The sequence below is a fragment of the Glycine soja genome, chromosome 9 (assembly GCF_004193775.1).
Source record: "Glycine soja cultivar W05 chromosome 9, ASM419377v2, whole genome shotgun sequence".
Lineage (NCBI taxonomy): Eukaryota > Viridiplantae > Streptophyta > Magnoliopsida > Fabales > Fabaceae > Glycine > Glycine soja.
In genome coordinates this window covers 9,798,769-9,819,431 of record NC_041010.1, presented here as the reverse complement: position 1 = coordinate 9,819,431, position 20,663 = coordinate 9,798,769, and the positions used below count along the sequence as shown (strand labels likewise).

The window sequence follows — 20,663 nt, the reverse complement described above, 5'->3', positions numbered from 1 at the left end:
TTGGTTCAACTCCAAATCGAAGTGAGCTATGAGGGCCATAATGATTCATTTGTCGATACAAGCGAAAAAGTATCTTTAAAGTCAACACCCTCATGTAAAGTAAACACTTCAAAACTAGGCAGTGGGATCTCAAACTAGAGAAATAGAACTCCTCATGGCTGGGCACCTTGATGTGGTGGAAGTTATCGGTTCGAGTCTGATTATCCCTAAACCCAATGTAAGTTTTTCTTCCATTTTTTACTTCTTCTTCCAAGTGCAGGAAAACCTCAAGGAGTTACAGGTTTTTTCCTACCAATTGGGCCCCTCCCTTTACCACCCTTATGCGGATGGTCTATGGGGTTCATAACTACTCATCTTACTACAAGACGCTCACCTAGCCAACATTTTGATCTGGCTCTACCCCTTCTGAGTAAAACCCTTTGTTACCAGTCTAGCCTTGAATCTCTCAATGTTACCATTTAAGTCCTTATTTGTCTTGAAGACCCATTTACAACTGATTGCCTTAAAATTCTCAGGTAATTCAACTAGCTCCCATACGCCATTAACTAACATAGATTTCATTTCTTCATTCATTGTATACTTCCACATTTCTAACTGAGGGCAAGACACAACTTCATGACCGCTCTTTGGATCAACAATATCTCCAATGTCATATGCATCCTCACTAAGATAGACTTAAATGCCATCACCAATAATAGGTCTCCTCTCTCTAGTTGACCTCCTCAAAGGAACCTGTGGAATCTGCTCAACTGGTGTTATGCATTCTCATGCATAGTAGGAGGATCAAGCATATCATTGGCCTAAGAGTCAACTATATCTCCAGTCATAATTGTCGTCACAACTGGATGTAAAGGGTTGTTTTCAAGGCTTCTCCCTAAAGAAATTTTGGTAAGTTACATCTACTCATCATGTTTCTCATCATACCTTTAAGTGTTTCGTTATGCATTTTGGCTACACCATTTTGTTTAGGAGTCTGCAGCATGGTGTATTGTGGAACTATTATACAATCCTACAAGTATAAGGCAAATGGCCCCATATGTTGCTTTGTGGCACCATATTTACCATAATACTTTCCACCATGGTGAGATCTTACAATCTCGATGACTTTTCCCAACTCCTTTTCAACTACGGTTTTAAAAATTTTGAACTTTTCAAGTGCTTTAAAATTTTCTTTAATCAAGTAAAGATAGCCATATCAAGAAAATCATCAAAGAATATAATGAAAAAAATTTGTTACCACAAATTGCAGAATTTAAAGGTCCACTAATGTCTCTATGAATGATCTTTAAAAAATATGAACTTCTAGTTGCACTTTTTTTTATAGTAAACTTTTCCCTTATACAATTCACACAAGTACCCAAGTTATCAAAATCCAAGGAAGGTAGAATATATGTCTTTGTCAATCTCTCAATCCTTTCCTTAAAAATATATGACATAAGTGCTTGTGCCATATAGATGATTTTTTTGCAACTTTAGACCTTTTAGCAACAAAATTATCAACAACTAAAGATGAAGAAATATTGTCCGAATCCAAAGACAATTTATATAAACCATTAACTAAAAATCCATAACCAATAATTTGGGAGTTTTGACATTAGATTTATTTTTCTATCAGTAAAAGTAAAACTAAAATCAAGTTTGTCTAAACAAGAAATATAAATCAAATTTCTCCTAAAAGAAGGTACATAAAAGGTATCCCTAATAACCAATTCAAATCCAAAAGCTAAAACTAGATTGACGTCTCCCACTTTCTCAATGCAAACTTCAAGATCATTTCCTACCCTTAATTTGCTTTCCCTCATACTAGGCTCTCTTAAATTTCTGAACCACTCCTGATTTCTTCTTGTTATCTAGCCAAGCCTTGAACTTTCCACAATTAGATTTCTTATGCCCCTTCTCCCTACACTAGAAACACCAAATACCTTTATTAAAGATAGCTAGCCTAGGACCTTCTACATTATGGTGCTGACCCTTACCTGGTTTCCTTGACCCTTGATATCTATAAGAAACATTAGATGCACTCTTTGTATTTTTCTAGTGTCCCTTGCCAAAAATGGGTTTGTTATGAACTGATAACAGGGCTATGTCACTCTTTTCTTTCTTGAGTTTCTCTTCCTCAGCAACACACTTGGTAATAAGGTCATTCATAGCCCATTTCTCACCAATGGTAATGTGAGCAGTTTTAATTTGTGTGAAATTAGCAGGTAAGCTATTTAAGGCATGTTTAACTATGAATTTTTCATTAGGGTCAATTTGGTGAGATTTAAGCTTGATTTGGATGTGAACCATCTTCATAATGAGTTCCCTTACCCCCCTAACATGATCATATCTTATGTTTGTTAACTGCTTCATTAGACATCTAGACTCTGCGTTATTAGATACTTGGTACCTCTTTCCTAGAGCATTGAGGAACTTCTTAGCTGTTGCTTTCTTTGGCAAACCACTTAGAAGATGTTCAAAGACGGTCTTCTTGATAAGAATCAAATTCAACTTGTTAGACCTCTTCCACTTAGCCAAAAGTTTCTTCTATTCAAATGTGCTCTCTGAAATGATCACAAACTTACCCTCATGTAAAGCTAAATCAAGATCAGAAATTCCCAAAGAGAGTTCCAAATCTTGCTTTCAATTGCGGTAATTTGATCCATTCAAGATCTCAATGGAAGCAGAACTGTTGTTCACAAAAAAGTTCACTATTAAGTCAAAACAAGAATGCATTAGGACATATTACAGGACAAGATATAGCTAAAAGTTGAAACAAGCTATCAATGTGAGGCCAATATAATAGTACACTCCCCTTTGGGCAGAATGCACAAACCAAGGTTACAACCTAGGTCAATACTTCAGACGAGTTAATCCCTGAACATACACAAAATTCAGAAAATTGTCCCCTTTGGACAAACAAATCTCCCAACCCAAACATACAACAACCCTTTTTGGGTAGATAATCACATGCAAAGACCAAAAGGATTCCTCAAATTACCAAAAAAAAAAAACATGAATAAATATAAGTGGTCCCACTTTGGAGATAATGACTTATAATAACCCATGAAAATTCTCGTATAGGAATCAATTTTCTCATGTTCAAAATCATAACTGAATCAACAGGAAAATACATTAAAAGAGCATCCTTATTGGTCATAAATCAATTAAAGGGCATTCTTCACATGTGTTGACCTCAAATAGTAATAACCATAAATTAAGGCATTCTAGCATTTAAAATTTAACTAGACAAATATCAACAATATTCATAGCAGTGAAAACTAATAGGATGTAAAAGATATATATTTCAATTATTAACACAATTAACACTTCCAAGTAACATGAATATGTTTGGTTGAGGGAGTATATCATAGATTTGAACTCGCAAGGCGTTAACCATAAATTTATTATTAATAATTCCCAATAAATCATGGTAGAACCCCACATGTATCATGAAACAAATTATATATGCACAACAAGTTCAACACTAAAAAAATAATCAATGTGCATTCAGTTACCAATAGAATAAATAGTATCTATTAATGTACAACAATTAGCTTGAATTGAAAAAGAAAAATAACTTAATATCATTGTGTTTGAAAACACACAAAATAACAAATTCTTTTTTCAGTAAAAAATAACAAATCTAATTGTTTATATTAATATAGCATAATTGTTTATATTAATATAACAAAATGCGCACATAATATAATATTATATTAATTGGAACAAAAGATTGAAGGGATATCAATTTAGTTAAAAAAATTCAAATTCCTCAATTGTAATTAACAATGAACCGAAATTGACCGTGATCGTACAACGATTGTGAATGCGCAATAATAATTGAAATCAAAAGAATGTAATAAATAACCATCAAGTTCTAAATCATATAAAAATTAGCTTTGATAACAAATGTAAGAAAAACTATGTCAATAATATATTTTGAGTTTATTAGAGTTTTCAATGGGACAAAATTTATAGAACAATTAATAACGTGATGATAAAAGAGACCTAATTTTATTATTTATTAACCCTAAGGATCTTCCATTATGGGTTCGGTGATTAAACTTGCACTAGTTATTTTCTCACACTAAACAGAATTAAGTGTCCAAAACTTATAAACAATTAATCATATTATTACAAGACTTAAATATAATCAAATAGATTATAATATCAATCTATTTTTTGGTAAAATAAAATATTACAATTAATTATAACCCAGAAGAATATATGAGAAAATTGTAACTCTTCACTCACTCAAAGAAGAGAATGATTTGGCAATAAAGAAGACAGAAAAATAAAAGAAAATGAAAACAAAACAAGAGAAGAAGCACGTACATACGTTATGTTGAATATTCTTATTGAATTACAAAGGAAGGAGTAGAATAGAAACATCCAAAATTGAACGTAGGATTTGTCCCCACTCCAAACCAATCAATCTTTCATATTGAATCCTAAATCTAACATTCAGAACTAATTAAACTAAACAAACAAACAAACCTTTGGCGTACATCGATCAGTGCATGCAGAACTAATTAAACTAAACAAACAAACCCTTTCGCGTGCATCATATCGATCATCTTCCAAAACCTTGATCACCCAATTTTGTTCTTTTTCTTCTTTTTAAAGAAAGAAAGAAATTGAGGCCCATGAAATGAAACGCACGTAAGAACTAAAGAGCCCTAGCTAGTAAGCCTTGCATTGTGGTCTCGAAGAACGAAACAGAAGAGTGACAAAACGACACCGTTGTCGAGTTTCCAATTCTATTCACAAAAAAATCTAAAAAATAAAATAAAATCAGTGCATGCAGAAGTGAAGACCTAATCAAACCAACCATTTCGTCTAACATCACACATCAAAATCTTCCAAAACCTCAAGCAATTTCTTCTTCTTGAGGTTCATAAAACGCACCAACACTGAATTCGATTTCTTAAGCTGACTAGTTATAACAATTAACGACAAACATTTACCTAAAAAAAAAAAACAACGCATCCTAGCAAGACTTGTCTCAGAGCAGCAGCACTGGAAGAACGAAGCAGAAGAAGGCAACAAAACGACGCCGTTGTAGCCGGACGACGCCTATGAGCGCGATTGTGGCATTTGCGGAGGAGAGGATCTAGACCCACGTCGGGAAGTCCGACATGCCTATGAGCGCGCGTCGATGATGTTGTTGAGTTGGTGGTGGTGGTGGTGGTGGGGTCCACCATTGTGAGGTAGAGGAAGAGGAGAAGGGGAATAATGTGGATGGTTTTGCATATGGTTCTTTCTTTCTTGGAGGGTGGTGGGTTTCTACATGATGGAAGTGGAAGAAGAAGAAGAAGAGGAAGTATAAAGAGAAGAAATTAGAGGTTCTTTTATTTTCTATCTTCGCGCCATGTTATGAACAAGTTACTTGGCTTGGGTTGCGTTAACGTCTCAAATTGGAACGCCGACTTATCAACATATTCAACGCTTTCCTAAATCCCACAACTATACTATATGTGGACTCACTGAATCAGGTCGACGACAAATTGATTTATCACAATTTTTTTAAAGAAAATGTTAAGTAAAAATTAAATTTTTCTAGTTAAATTTATTTTTTAATTTATTGTATTTATTTCTTTTTTTTTCTTACATTTAAGTAAGTGAAAGGAAATTTCTCTATACTTATTCTCTTTTATCTTTCTTATTTTCTTTCTTCATTTTAATCACTTCTAATTCAAGAAAGTATAAAATATATCAGGAATCCTATTAAGCTAGCTAGTACGAACTATATTTGCACAAATTTAAAGAATGATTAGGTTTATCACTCTCCTTCTTTTTTAAATAAATACTAATTAAAAAATTTAAAAGCATCAAATAAATCCTTCATAGAAACAATGGTATATATATCATGAAAATATTTACGTACTAATAAGTAATTTCCAAAATATATAAATTAAATTTTAATTATTTTCTGTGAGGTTTTAACGTGTTTAAGATACCGAGTACACAGATTCAAGCACATGCATTAATTGTGTGAACCTTAATTTTGGAACATAATTAATATGATTTTTTTTTGTAAAAATAAGGGTAAATAAGTACTTTTGTTCCTAAAAGTATAATTCGCTTACGACAAATATATTCGACTGTCAATTTCTGTCTATCATTATTAAAAAAGTTGTTTATGTGATATAGATGAACAAATTTATCACTAAAAAGATTGTCTATGTGATCATATTTAATTGTCAACTTGAGACATATTTGTTATGTAACATTTTATTGGCTTTTGATCTTCCCACACTCTAAAAATAGGGATATTTGCAATGTTTTCTTCAATCTTCATGCAACATTTATGCGACTCTTTCCCAAATGTTGGCGGTTGGTCTTCTTCTCCCAAACTTCCATAGTTGTTCCCCAAAGTGCTTTCTTTCCTTGTTTTTTTTTTCTTTTGGCTTTCTTTCCTTGTGTTCCCGCCGACAGTCACCATAGCTTTGTTCCCATTGACAGTCACCGTAGCATTTTCATCTACTCTATCGCACATCTAGGTATGAATTTTTTTTTTATCTATTCTCTTATTTTTCTACGCTTTTCTTCATTTTTTCGGACACGTATGGATTTTTTTGGACACGTATGGCACATCGTCATCATTGGCTACTATCTTCGTCATCGATGGTTGCTTTGAAGTTTCGACGACAACCGTAATGGCATCGTCGTCGTTTCGTTTTTCATCGACCAAAATGATGTCGTCACCATTGCGTTCGTCCTCATCGTCCATTTGGCCTCTATTGGGAAACTCCCTCCTTCTCTTCTCTTGTCTTCTCTATTCTCAAACTTCTTGTCTATTCTCAAACTTTGTTGGAAGGGTAATGAATCATTCTCATTTTTTTGTGATAGTTTAAATTATTAAGTAAAACCACCAACTGTCTCCCAAATAACTGAAAGGACCCTTAAGATAGTTTCATTTTTATTAACTGGAAGTTGTGAAAAATGTCAGGCATTGGTGAACTCAAATTTCTTGCAAGAGACAAAGGAAGCAGACTTTCGTTATGAACTTGTATGGGTTCGGGAAAATGCTGAATCAATTGCTTTCTTTAGTGGTGAAGAAAGTGAAATGCAACTTCTTCTGCAACGCTTTAAAAGTGCTTTTGAAAATTTGACTGTGAGATATTTCTTCTTTATGTTTATCATTTTATTCTTAAAACTAATTTTGCTCATTATCAATATCTATGTTCAGGCCAATTGATTTCTCGAGTTTTACTGCATATATTTCTTACTCTTATATTGCTATATTTTGTATAATCAACATAAGGTTAGCAGCATTTAATGTAAAGAATGTTGCAGCTGCACTGTCTGTTTTCTTTTACTTGAGTAAAAAACTAGATTTTTATAAATTATCTTAACTTCAATATATAGGTAGTTGACACAATATTACATTTGAAAGCTATATAAATATAATCATGTGGACGGACCAGATTTTGTGAATTCAAAAGCTCTATCAAATCTAAAATTTAACCCCTATATTTTTCCTTCTATTAGAGCCAAAATTGTTTGTTAATTAAATTTCTCAGTCATGGTTTGAAACTTTGTATTGGTTGTTGGATACTTGGATCAGGCTTCTCTTATAGTATCAATTTACGTTCATGTCAATAATTTTTTATCTTATCCATGAGTATATGCAATTTTAGTGTCTGTTATAACATGCATTTCTTTGAACGTCTGATAATGTGCTAATTATATTTTACTGACAGTGTATGCAATTCTGTTATGCATGTTGTTTGTATTCTATTTTTTTTTATTATTATCATTAAGAAGGAGGTTTGAGGCTTGATGTGAATTGATCTGCTACTATTAATCCACTATTATCATATTTGAAGGATGTTGGCTAGGAAGCTGATTTTAAAATCCAATTACCTGTCAGCCTAGTGGCCCTAGAGGAAAAAGAAAATTAGTTGAATGATTATATTACATATAAAACTTTAATGGGTAGACAAATGGAAGAAGTAGAACAAAAATCTTTCTTGACAATAATAACATTGTTTTGAATAAAATGTGAATTCTCTATGTAAGCTATATAATTCATTAATAAAAATGCTAATTGGTTTGTGCTATGCACGTGGAATTTGGTTGCAAAGTTTATTGTCTTGCCTCCTAAGGGGGATTACTTGCATGTAGACATGTGTTCAAGTTGATCTTGGTGACTTTTACCATCAGTGTCAACTTGTAGCTAGGATGAGATTAAATTTGTGCAGAGGCTAAACACATATCAACATTGTTGTTAGTTTCCTTGTTTGTAGACATATTAAAGCTTCAACACCCATATGTTTAAATTAATTTTGGAGAGTTCATTACTTGTTGCTCTTGTTAATTTTTATGTTACATATTTGTAGGATGAGATTAATTGCTCTTAATCCGCTTCACAAGTTAAATAACCTTCAACTAATTTGGAAATTATTCCAATTCCTAATGCTGAAAGTGCTCCAGCTCAAAGTGTTCCATCTCCAATTGTTGTGAGTGATTTTTACATATAATTAATTAGTTAATGTTAAATTATGTTATGCAGAACTAATCATTATTTATTATTGCCATAGGAAACAATCTTCATACCTCCACCAATGTCAATTGCGTTTAGATCACCTCTAGTTAGGCCTCCAGCACTAATTTGAATTATAATCCCAGATGGAGTATCTCATAACAAGAACCAACCAAATTACATGAGTTTCATACCCACATCAGGATTGCCAACCGCCAAGATTCGAAGAAGTGAAATATGAGATAGATTTATTTTTGTTTATAGTAGATTATGACTAATTATTATAATTTGGATAAATTTATAATGATTGGTAAACTATTACAATATTTATTTTGGTACAATATTTATTTTGGATAATTTATATTGTGACATACAAATTATGGTTCATAATCATAATTATTGATATTATTATGTTTATTTTAAATTATGTTAGCTAAAATATTTTTTTAAGTCATTATTGTGACGTTATGCTTGTAAAGATAAAAAAATAACAAAAATCTACCATAAAATTATATTTTATCCTATAATGAAATGAAATTATTCACATTTTCGTCCAAAATTGGTAACTTTTTGGTCCAATAAAACGTACTAACATAAACATTACTGACAATTTCCTCTGAGAAAAAAATATTGACATTTTCGTCCAACAAAAAATTACTGACATTTATGTCTAAAAATGATATCTTACTGATATTTTCGTCCAATCTAGTCAGCATGGCCACGTGGCAATCGATTTTGTGACAAATCCGTCCCTTTGTGCCATGTATGCAACTTTTTTAACGGTAACGGACGAAAGTTAACGGTATGATATATTTGTCACACTTTTAACACTTTCGAGTACTAAATCTTGTATTTATATCTTTCAGTGACACATTTGTCAGCGAATTATACTTTCAAGGACAAAAATGACTATTTACCCTAAAAATAATTATGCATAATGTAGAAAACATTTTTTATTATAAATTTGCAAAGATTCTTGATAACATGTGAAATTAATGATTGTCATTTGTAACCTCGAGTCTTTAAAAAATGATTTATTTGTCTTTTATGTAAATATATTTTCTATTAATGATTGTCATGTGAAATTAATACTTAATCTTTTAGTATATTTTTTTTTATAAAAGATAATTATGATTCTATGTCTTTTGATTTATTATTATCATCATCATTATCATGTATATATTTTTTGTTAAGTAAAAAGATATTTATGTTTTAAAAACAACTCAAGATTTTCAATTATTTTTATTAGATACAAATAAATACAAATGATCAAAATTGTGTTTGACGTGCGATCAGATCATGGTCTGTATTCACTTTTCAGACGATACATCCATATTAGACGATCTTACGAAGTGCATTTAAGACCTTCATTTAATACTTTGTATCTAAGAGTCTTTCTTGCAGAAAATATTCTCTTAAGATCTGGTAAATTCCTAAGAAGAATAAATGAAATCCATGGTTAATCTTCATCAAAAGGCAAGCTCTGTTGATGTAGACTTGCTATGATGGAAAAAAATGAATTTCCTGCTAAAGTGTAAGACACGTCAACCTATCAGCATAAACTTTGCATGAACAAAAGGCATGCATTTAATACAAGTATTAAATGTTCCAATGACCTCAAGATTTTAGACAAAGAATAGGTTGAAGAATCTTCCTGTTGTGAGACAACGAATACTTAAAGATGAAAGCTATAAATAAAAGAAGCTTTGAAGATATAAGATATGAACCTACTTGTGAATCATTCATTCATTCTTTCTTGTAAAAAGATTTTTGTAAATTTCTGTATAAATAGTAAGCTCTCAAAACATTTTACAAACCTTGAGAGAAAAGACTAAAGTATTGGGAGACATATTCGTTTGTAAGACAATATGATATTAGCCGGTGTGCAAACTTCCAACCAATTTTGTTGATTTGTTTAGAGCTATCAGTGGTTTGGTAGGACAAAACATATTGGGTTAAGTTAACCTTGGGGTAGAACTTGTCTTTGTAAGAGCCAGAAGTGATAGTGAAAAATACTTGTAACCTTTTTGATAAATTAATGAAAAACTTGGTGGGTTGTCAATGACTAATGTAGTCTTGGTGTAAAAACAAACCAATATAACTTTATGTGTGCTATCCTTTATTGTTTTTCTTTGTGTTGACTAACAAAGGCTTCAAATTTGTTTTTAGATCTTACATTTGTTTTTGATCTGTTAAGAAAACTATTTTCCCATTGTCTGATAAAGTTCTTCTTATATATCTCTTCTCTATTTTTAGTTAAATCTACATCCAGTAAATGTGTTTTCAGTGTAAGAAAAAATTTAAAATTTCTAAAAATATAATTTAACCTCTCTTTTTGTGTTATTTGCTTATACATTTTTTATGTATAGGAATCAAAGATAGTGTCAGTAGGCATACAATAACTCATACTTCTCAACCAAGTGAACTAGACCCCCTTAACATCTTATGGGTATTTATTAAATAAAAAATAGAGAAAACTAATAAAATAAGAAATAATATAGCTATTCCAAAATAACATTTTTTTCTCACTCACTTGCATTGGTATATTTTTCTCACTTCTTTGAACAACAACACTTCATAATTGATATTGCTTCAACGATCTCACTTATCTGATAACAACAATAATAACAATAACAATGATGTTATACAATTTTAATTATACCAAATTAGAGTGTTTAAATTTATGATGCCATGAGAAAGTTAATCAATTCAAATCTTCAATAATATCACATAAATAAAACTAATATATTTACAATTATTAAAAAATATTATTTTAAAATAATTAACAATTATATCTATTTAATAAAAAATACATTACTTAAAATAATTTAAAATAAATTTTAATTTTGATAATAAACGCATTTGAAGATTACTACATATTCACATTATATCAACAATAAATAAAATAAACAGTCAATGCTAATAATTGTATATTCATATTTATTATTTTAGATTCTTTTTGAATTTATACTTTTCAAATATGAAAAATAGACTTAAAAATAGAAAATAAATGTTTGAATGTTTTTTTCTCCCTTACTTCACATTGAAGTAAAAGATTATATAAATTTCAAATTACTCACATCATTATTATAGTTTTCTTTTCAAAACTATTATTATGATTATGATTATGTGGTATAAAATTAGACTCGTATCTTTAATAATTTTAGAGTTATTCTAATTATTTCATATTTTCCTCTTATTTAAATGTTAATTAATAAATATAAAATATATAGTTTATAAGGAAATATTTTTAATTTATTTACTAAACTATAATATTTGATATATTTTATTTTATAATAATAGTCTCATGAAACATTGACCATCAATCTGTTTAATTTTAAAAAAAATACACATAATACTTAAAAATTTTATTTACAATGAATTGTTTATAATAAACTATAAACTGATAAAAAAATTATTCTATAAATATTTATATATTTAAACTATCTTCTTATATTTAAATAAACTCATGTAATGCACAATTTAATAAATTTTAATTTAAATAATTATAAAATTTATATTTATTATTTTTTAAAATTTATACCTTTCATATGGGTATTATGTTATTAATAATACTTGGAGAAAAAATAAATCATGACAAAATTTGATGTGCTTAATATGTTTGAAGATAAGATCTGCTCAGTTTGATGTGGTCCCCTCAAAAGTTAATAAGGGAGTTGCCGACGTGACGTGGGATTGAGCCAGGGCTCATCACGATAAAGCGAGGGCTAGTACTTCTGATACCATATCAGAAATGAAAGATATATGAAAAACAATTTTAGGATTCATTCATAAAAGTATTATAAAGTTGATTTATTTATACAAAGACAGAAAATAACTAACTTGAGTAACCAACACTAACTTACTCATATAACTTTTAGTAACCAACTACAACTGCTTAATCGTGATATTTAGTTCTGGAACCAGTCACCACCGGGCTTGGCCTCCTCACAAGTCCAAGATATTAGAGGATATAGATGAGAAAGAAAGAATGGCAGAAAAATAAAAGGATAAAATGATTTCCAACCAGAGTTGCATTTGAAATAGACCTTAAAGATAGAGCATTTATTTTCATTTGTGCCATTTAAGAGCATTGCATTTTCATTTTTTTTTGTAATTATATATGCTCTGACATCTTGTAAACCTTTAAAAATGTGAAATTGTTATGGGATTTAATTATGATTTCTTTTAGAATTATTAATTTGAATAAAAAAATCAAGTTACCTAAAATAATGAAAATAATGACATTATAAAGAAGTATAAAATTATAAATTAGATGAAGGCATTAAAGGACATGTAAGAACTAAGAAGAGGCATAGGTATAAGAATATCATAATAGCTTCGAACTATACAAAAATTAATTTTAGACACGTGACAATGTAACTTCACGTTATCTCTCAAAAAAAAAAAAAAAAAAGCTAAGTCACAACTCAAAATGATATGCTGAAGTTGATTTTGATCTACAGAGAAAGAGATGTCCAAAAATTATAATTAGAAGATAAATGTCCAAAAATGAGAATAATAAATATTAATCATTGAATCTTATTTAAATTATAATTAGAAGATAAATGTCCAAAATTTTGGTTTACTCAGTTGATTGAGAAGAATGTTTGCATGTTGTACATCCCTTGGTACCATGTTCAATTCTTATGGATAAACAACAATGCTCCTCTTACCTGCATTCCACATGTATAACAAGAACAAAATGTTTTTTTATACAAAAACCAATATATACTGATCAATTCAATTCACACATCAAATGGAAATGGGTTCATCAAGACTCCTATTAATAAACAGATAGAAAAAGAGTCAGAGGTTAAGTGAGGTCATTTTCATCGAGTGCCTCCTCTTCATCTTCAGCCTTCAATGCACTCACATCACCGGTTGGAAGTTTCCTCGCAAGCTTAACGATCTACAGACAATGCACTCCAAAGTGTCATAAAAAATTGAGTCCACATATATATAAACCCATCAATAAAAGTAATAGGATCAGTAGTTACTGGTTGAATATTGGGTATGTTGCATAAAATTTCAAAGAAGGAACAGGTTAAAAAGCAGGACTGTTAGAAGCATACAGGGAAACATCAGCTAAAATCATGGGAAGATTTTTAAACACAAGGTTTTCTTGTTATGAAGATGACCACTGAACTGATAATTTGTGAAAACCAGTAAAAGAAGCAATGCTGAGCTCTGAGTCATCATGTAAGTAGTTTACAGACGCATTGTGCTCCATGGGCTTTAGGAGGATACAGATAGAGTGAAGAAAGTATCAATGTTTAGGACGTGCAGTGAACTGATGAGACTCAAGTTGCATGTCAAGAATTGAGGTAGCGTGAAACACAGCAAGATGGTCTTATTCCTCCGAATTGCTTGAGTAGAGTTTATAAGATAATTTCTGGAGGCAGCCGGGAATTTTCAGAATAGTTGTGTTTTTTTCCCTTACACTTACAGCAGCTCAAGGATAAACACTAGATGATTTGGCTCTGGTAATCTGGTTATGCTTTAAAACAAGTTTAATGACAGATTGCTACTACAAATTACGCTTTGGAGGGATAAGAGGTTTTAAGTCAAGCACTAATGTACAAGGCAACAAGATTAACAAATCATTGTAGCTAGGAAGTAACTCTTGAAGCCAACTGAAAAGTAAAAACTGGCTAAAATCTTGGATATGGATTTGATAAGCGGAAGACCTAACACCACGACAACAACAAATCCAAAAGTTTCTATGGCTAGATTATACTGTATTCATTGTGTTTTACTTGGTCCAAATTCCAAAAGAACTCAAACTAAATCACTTACCACATGGTCAAGATGTGAAATAACACTTGACTGCGCAATACGTTTGATTTCTTCAACATCTCCATCTCTGTAGGCAGCAAGTAGCTTGCTAGCACAACGATTCTGGTCACTTCTCAGAAAAGCATCAATCCTAGAAACACCACAAGCATTTATACTCATTTGTTCATCATTATGAATAATCAATTCAAAGTAGTAGAAGACAAATAACAAAGAACTCTCAATCTTAAAAGAACAAATTTTACCACATGATTTATACTAGGAATATGATATTTTTGGAACAAGAGAAAATTAGAGCTGGAAATCAAAAGAAGCAAAGCTAATAACAGGGACAACAAAAACATCAATAATAATGATGATGAGTTCAATTCACATAGAAGTTCTATAGTGATCCACTTATCATATCAAGTTGGTTACGTTTGCAGGAACATGATAGCATAACAAGGAGGAGCCAGAAACTTACTGAGAACAGTCATTATAACACTTCTCAGCTTGGATAAAGTCATGGGCATAAAGGTAGATAACAATTGCATTAAGATATGCCTGCATTTATGACAAGGTATATGAGAGAATGTTTATCACAATAAAAAAAATAAATCAATTTCAGCACATTATTCCCAAACATATAGAAACTTTCTCCACTTTTAGTGTAACAATGATCCAGCAGCTTTACACTATTATAAAAAGCTCAGTCATTAGGGGACTGAAATAAAATACATATCCACATCATAAACTATAGACAAAGTTTTATGTTTGCCTTTGACTGTCTGACAACTCTCCTCTTATATCTAGTAGGCTTGGAAGTTGGAACTGGCCATGTAAAAATGTGGAAGAAAACTAAGTTATACTTATTTTAGGATGAAATTTCTTCAAAAACCAGAGTCTTAGGAAGAGAGAATGAGGAAACAAAGGAGATGTGTGACACAAAAGATACACATTTAATCATTACTCACAATGGCTCAATAAATATATCGACCCTATAGCTCTATATTTAATAATACTATATGTTGATTGTTGACATAAAGACAAATACAGTTTATCTTGGGTGCACTATAGTAAACTAAGGAGATGTGACACAGAAAACACATTTAAATCATTACTTACAATGGTTCAATACATAAGTTGACCCTATATTTGTATTTAATATTGTATGACGACATTAAGACAAATACAGTTTATCTTGGGTGCACGAAAGTAATCTAAGTACTTAAACTCACCACAGTTTCCTAATTACTTAATGCTATATATTTTCTTTTATAGAAACCAAAATTATCAGAAAGGAAGAGACATCCTCCAAAAGGAAAAACAAATCTGAAAGATATCAAAAAGAAAATTCCCCACAAGATTAATAGATTCCTCAATAACATCAAACAATCACTGAATCACATTAAGCAACCTCCCTATATTTTTTTATTTACCACTTTAACAAACCAATTCATATAATCCTTAATTATTTTGGCAGCAAATGCATTGCTTCAAACCTCCAACAATGACCAAATCAATATCAACTTAAAAGGTACTACCCCTGAGATCTGTTTTTTCTATAGATGCAACTTCAAACCTCCAGTTTCACAGGCTTTATTAGTGCCACTATGAATAGATACCGTTAACCTAGCCTTCCAAACAGGAAAAAACACAATAAAGCAAATACTCTTAACACAAAAGAACTACCAACATCAGAGTCCTCACTACTTATTGCCATATTGTTTACAAAGTTCAAGCATATTTGTTCAGAAGGCCAACCTATAACCAATTCTTTTCCTTTCAAGTCCCTGGTTATATAAGAAATGACTTAAAAAGTTAAAATACAAAATACAAAGTCAAAATATTCCAAACCTTGCACTGGCTATTGGTAGCATTACACTTGTCAGCTGCCAAGCCCAATCTCAACATGAAAGATGCTGCATCTGTATATCTGTGTATTATGAAAACATGCCCAACAAAATATGCAAGTCAACATACAAGAATTGAAATTTTCAGAATTTGGAAAAAACATCAATTCAGATTTGAAAAGTAGCAGTTCTAGCCTAACTGGTTGGCGTATTTTTTTATACAAAAAGAAAAAAAAAAAGATTTTTACAGAAAGCTAGGAGAATAAGAGTTCCTCCTGGGAGAAAATAGAGGAAAAATCAATAGGGGTTCCCAACCCCTTTAAAAAGATCAAAAGCATAAAGCATTACATCAAGTGGAAACCAAATGACTAATCTACTTCTAGAGACATTACTTAATTCAAAGAGCTGTTTCGTTAAAAGAAGCATGTTGTCAGCGTCAGTTAAATAAAATTCTAGTCTTCTTGATTTTCTGTTTTTGATGGGTATTTTAGTGAATTTCTTATATTAGATATTGAAAAGTGGTTTCAGTTGGGTGTGAATACAAAAAATAGATCTCCATTCAGTTGAAGCCAGAGTCTACCCTGTGAAAAATCTTCAAGTCTCATAATTACTATGTGTTTTCTGTGACAAAAATGTCTGCATGCTCATCTGATTAAGAATTCAGTTAAAATAATAAAAATAAAAATCTTCTTTGAAGCCGTGCTTGTATAATGAAGACTTTGAGAAGTCACACATTTTGTTTAATTCACACTAAGCCATGTATTTTGAGGTATCACCTAAAGCAACCACTGTAAAACTACTAATTTATGTTTTTCCTACTATTTAGTTTAGCATTTTTGCTGTCAATTGTTATAAGAACTAGTGCTTTCTTGGCTACAAATCATTATCACTCTTTAGTTTAAAATTTATGTTGCTCTTTCCTGAATATGTAATAAATCCCTTTAAACCTCTAATTCAAAATTGGGCAGTTCTATTCACTGCACCCAAACAGTTCTAATTCAAAATTGTTGCCAGAAAATCATAGGAAGCCTTAAATACTACAAAACTCCAATTCATCTGATTTCCAGACACTAACTTTTGGGCATTAAATTATTTAATTAATTTGCCATTCTATTTCAATTTGGTTATAACAGCTCAATTACATGCAACAAGTTGAACATTAATAGGCATGAAATTAACAGAATGAAAATATAGACATTCTGCAGGATAATGACATATATGGATATGATAGAAAAAAAAAGATACACAGGGCTATGAATCTTGTAGAGTAGAGCTCCTCATTTAAGGCAATAACAAACTCCATCCATGCTACACTACACTTTTTAAACTCAACTATAGTATTTGACTTATGCTGTGTCAGATATACCAACATACAAAAGTTAATAGAAATGCAACTGATTTTGCACACAATATAATTACAATACACAAGTAAAAAACTTCATTAGGAAAAACAGTGGAAGAAGTTACTTCATAACCTATATACCATCAAAATGTATTGCCTCAAATTTTAACAAAACTTACTTTTCAAGTTTTATATAAACATTAGTGGCAGCACGATAAAGATCAAAGGCCATTTGTTCTCTTCCATCATCTTCAAGAATTGTACAAGCATCTGTATATAACTGAATAGCTTCTTCAGACATACTATCTTCCAGAGCACTACAGAGGGGGAAAGGTATTAAGAAACTTGTGGTCACAATAAGAGAGACAGAGAGAGAGAAATAATTTCCTAATATATACAATGCAGATGCAATACATAGATTAATTTGTGTTTGTTGTATTACATACAACATCTGCAACACTACATAATGAGATAAAACGAGAGCCATCATGATGACGTAAATTTAACAGACTGATATGCATGACTTCTAATAATTTATATTGACTCAAATTACTGTTTTTAAGTAACCATTGACTGAACAAAAAAAAAATACATGTCAAATCTTTTGTAGAAATCAAGTTTATTAAAAAGAAAAGGGGGGATACACAGCAATGTTTAATATAAGATATCCTCCAAAACAGAAAAGGAAACATATGGATAACTTCAAAAGATCATAAATGGAGCAATGCTGCTCAATCTCTATCCATATCTGAAATGGCAACAGTTTAGAAACAGCCATGAACAGCTCATCAAAGAGAGGCCACATACACAACTCATCCCAAAGCAACTCAGGCCAGAGAAACAGCTTTAAAAAGTGACTAAAGCTTCATTAACTAAACAGATTTTATCCTCTCTATATAAACTACCAAACAAATATACCAAAGGAATCCATAAACTACACAATACAACAAGATTTTAGACTCCTTGTTCAGTCCATTAGAGCATTCACATTGTGAATTTCGTTAGAAGTTGGTGGTTAGTTGGTTACTTCAGCATATAATAATAACAATAACAACAACAACAACATGGAATTTGATTTCAAAGCAAGAGGGCAAAGTATCTGTTTACCGGGCTCCCTTTGCAAGAGCGTCTGATGCAGGTTGGGGTCTCCCACACTCCATATACAATTCAGATGCCCTTCGATAGAAGTCCACAACTTCTTGCCAGTGTCTTAGATCCTTCGCTAGAGCAGCAGCAGATTCCATGTGCTTAGCTGCATCCCAAGGTCTGGTTTACTTGTCAAGGTAACACAAAAAGACACAGTTTAACACAGTGAATCTAATAACATTATAGAGCACCATGATAATTTTTTTCCCTTAATGGAAAAAAATGTAGACTATATAATCATATCATATCATATCATCTCATATAAGGATACGAAGAAAGCATCTCTTGTCCTTTCGAAGCTTTCTCATATGCTATTTTGGCATTCTCATAGTCCTTGGCAACTCTAAACCCATTAGCTGCAACAGAATAAGAGTTTAGCAGATTCTCCAACGAACCTCTCTTTTCTCCAAAATTACATTTAGCAAAAAACTATTTGCACAAACAATCAAATATTTCGGAAGCCTGAATTGAATATACTTTACCTGCCTGCTCATATAGAACAGTAGCACTTTTCCAATCCGCACTCCACCTCGTGAGACTGAGTCTTGTTCTGCAGTGAGAAAGAAGTATAAGGCAAATTGAAAGAGAAACAACACAACTAATATGCCCAAGAATCAATGGGCTTAACCACAGTTAAATCATATTGAGAATATGAAGCAAAATACACTGCTTATTCACTCACAAAACTTAAAAACAAAAACCGAAAAAATGACATCAAAGTAATGTAATCCATCAATTACTTTGATCAACCCCAAATCCATGACCAGTATGATCCCAAGTCACATCATCAGGACAAATCAAGCTAAAACCAAATTGTATGCTTTATCAATTTTATTTTATTTATTTAAAGATCCATCCATATATTATACATTTCGCTACGATCAACATGGAAAACCCACACGACGAAAGAATTAAACCTAGTTGCAGCAAAATCGACAGTGCAATTTGAGTGTGAGATAGCGGCATGGAATTGAAGAGAAAAAAAAAAGGCAAAAGAAAATTTTGATTGCACAATAATATATAGGGGGGAAATTAGAGAGAGAAGATGAACAGAACAGACTGTTTATCAGCTTTGGCCATCAACTTGTTGGGATCAGAAGCAGCCATGGTTGGTTGGGTTGCGTCTTCAGCAGTCCCTCCGACTTAAGTGTTCGAAGAACTCAACTCGCCCTGCTAACATCACCCTCTGGGTCCACTCACGACCTCCCACATGGCACAACTTTATTTCAAACAAATAAATAAAAAATGAAATAAGTCGGTCCTCTAACATCCTAACTAATATTGTATATTATATTATAGGTTTAATTATGAATTTAGTTTTCAAATTATTTTAAATAATTCAGTGATCTTTAATTATCAGAAGATTTAATTTAGTTTTAAGGTTTTAAAAAATAAAATAATTTAATCATTTTTGTTAAATTGGCAGTGACGACATTAAAGTAGAAATATAAGTAGTTTAATTTGTAAATAATGGGAGTTCAAAACTGTCACTATATATTTTTTTCTTTTCTTATGTCCTTTCTTGATAATTCTTGTGGAGAAGTTCTCCTCCCACAGAATAGTTAGAGTTAGAGTGATGTCTCTGACAAGATCACAAAATGCAAGCATATCACAAAATCACAAGTCACCACTCAAATCTAGTAAAAACAAATTTCCAAAACCTTTGTGAGAAAACCTAGATCATAGGTTCATTGAAGGTGCGAGGTTTGGATCGCGTGATAATGGTGGGTGGCAGATCAATTATAGGTTTAACTATCAATTTAGTTTTCAAATTATTTTAAATAGTTCAGTGGTCTTTAATTTTTAGAAGATTTAATTTAGTTTTAAGTTTTTTAAAAATGAAATAATTTAATCATTTTTATCAAATCGACGATGATAGCATTAAGGTAGAAATGTTGGTGTTTTAATTTGCAAATAATGGGGGCTAAAAAATGCCTCTATATTTTTTTTTTCTTTCCTTCTTTCACTTCTTCCCCTCTTGATAATCCCTGTGGAGAAGTTCTCCCTCCATAGAATAGTTAGAGTTAGAGTGATGTCTCTGGCAAGATCACAACATGCAAGCATATCACAAAATCAC

At 31.3% G+C, this 20,663-nt stretch overlaps 1 protein-coding gene across 1 annotated transcript; it reads right to left on the bottom strand.

Annotated features, from left to right (window-relative positions):
- Positions 1-13,027: 13,027 nt before the first annotated feature.
- Positions 13,028-19,804, bottom strand: LOC114425433 (gamma-soluble NSF attachment protein-like). Its single transcript, XM_028392363.1, has 9 exons — positions 19,647-19,804; positions 19,069-19,136; positions 18,858-18,942; positions 18,548-18,706; positions 17,620-17,757; positions 16,103-16,181; positions 14,730-14,809; positions 14,270-14,399; positions 13,028-13,382 (listed from the first exon to the last, which is right to left on the bottom strand). Exons 1-9 carry the CDS (start codon positions 19,691-19,693, stop codon positions 13,287-13,289), a joined length of 882 nt encoding a protein of 293 aa, XP_028248164.1. The 5' UTR covers positions 19,694-19,804; the 3' UTR covers positions 13,028-13,286.
- Between the last annotated feature and the right edge of the window lie 859 nt (positions 19,805-20,663).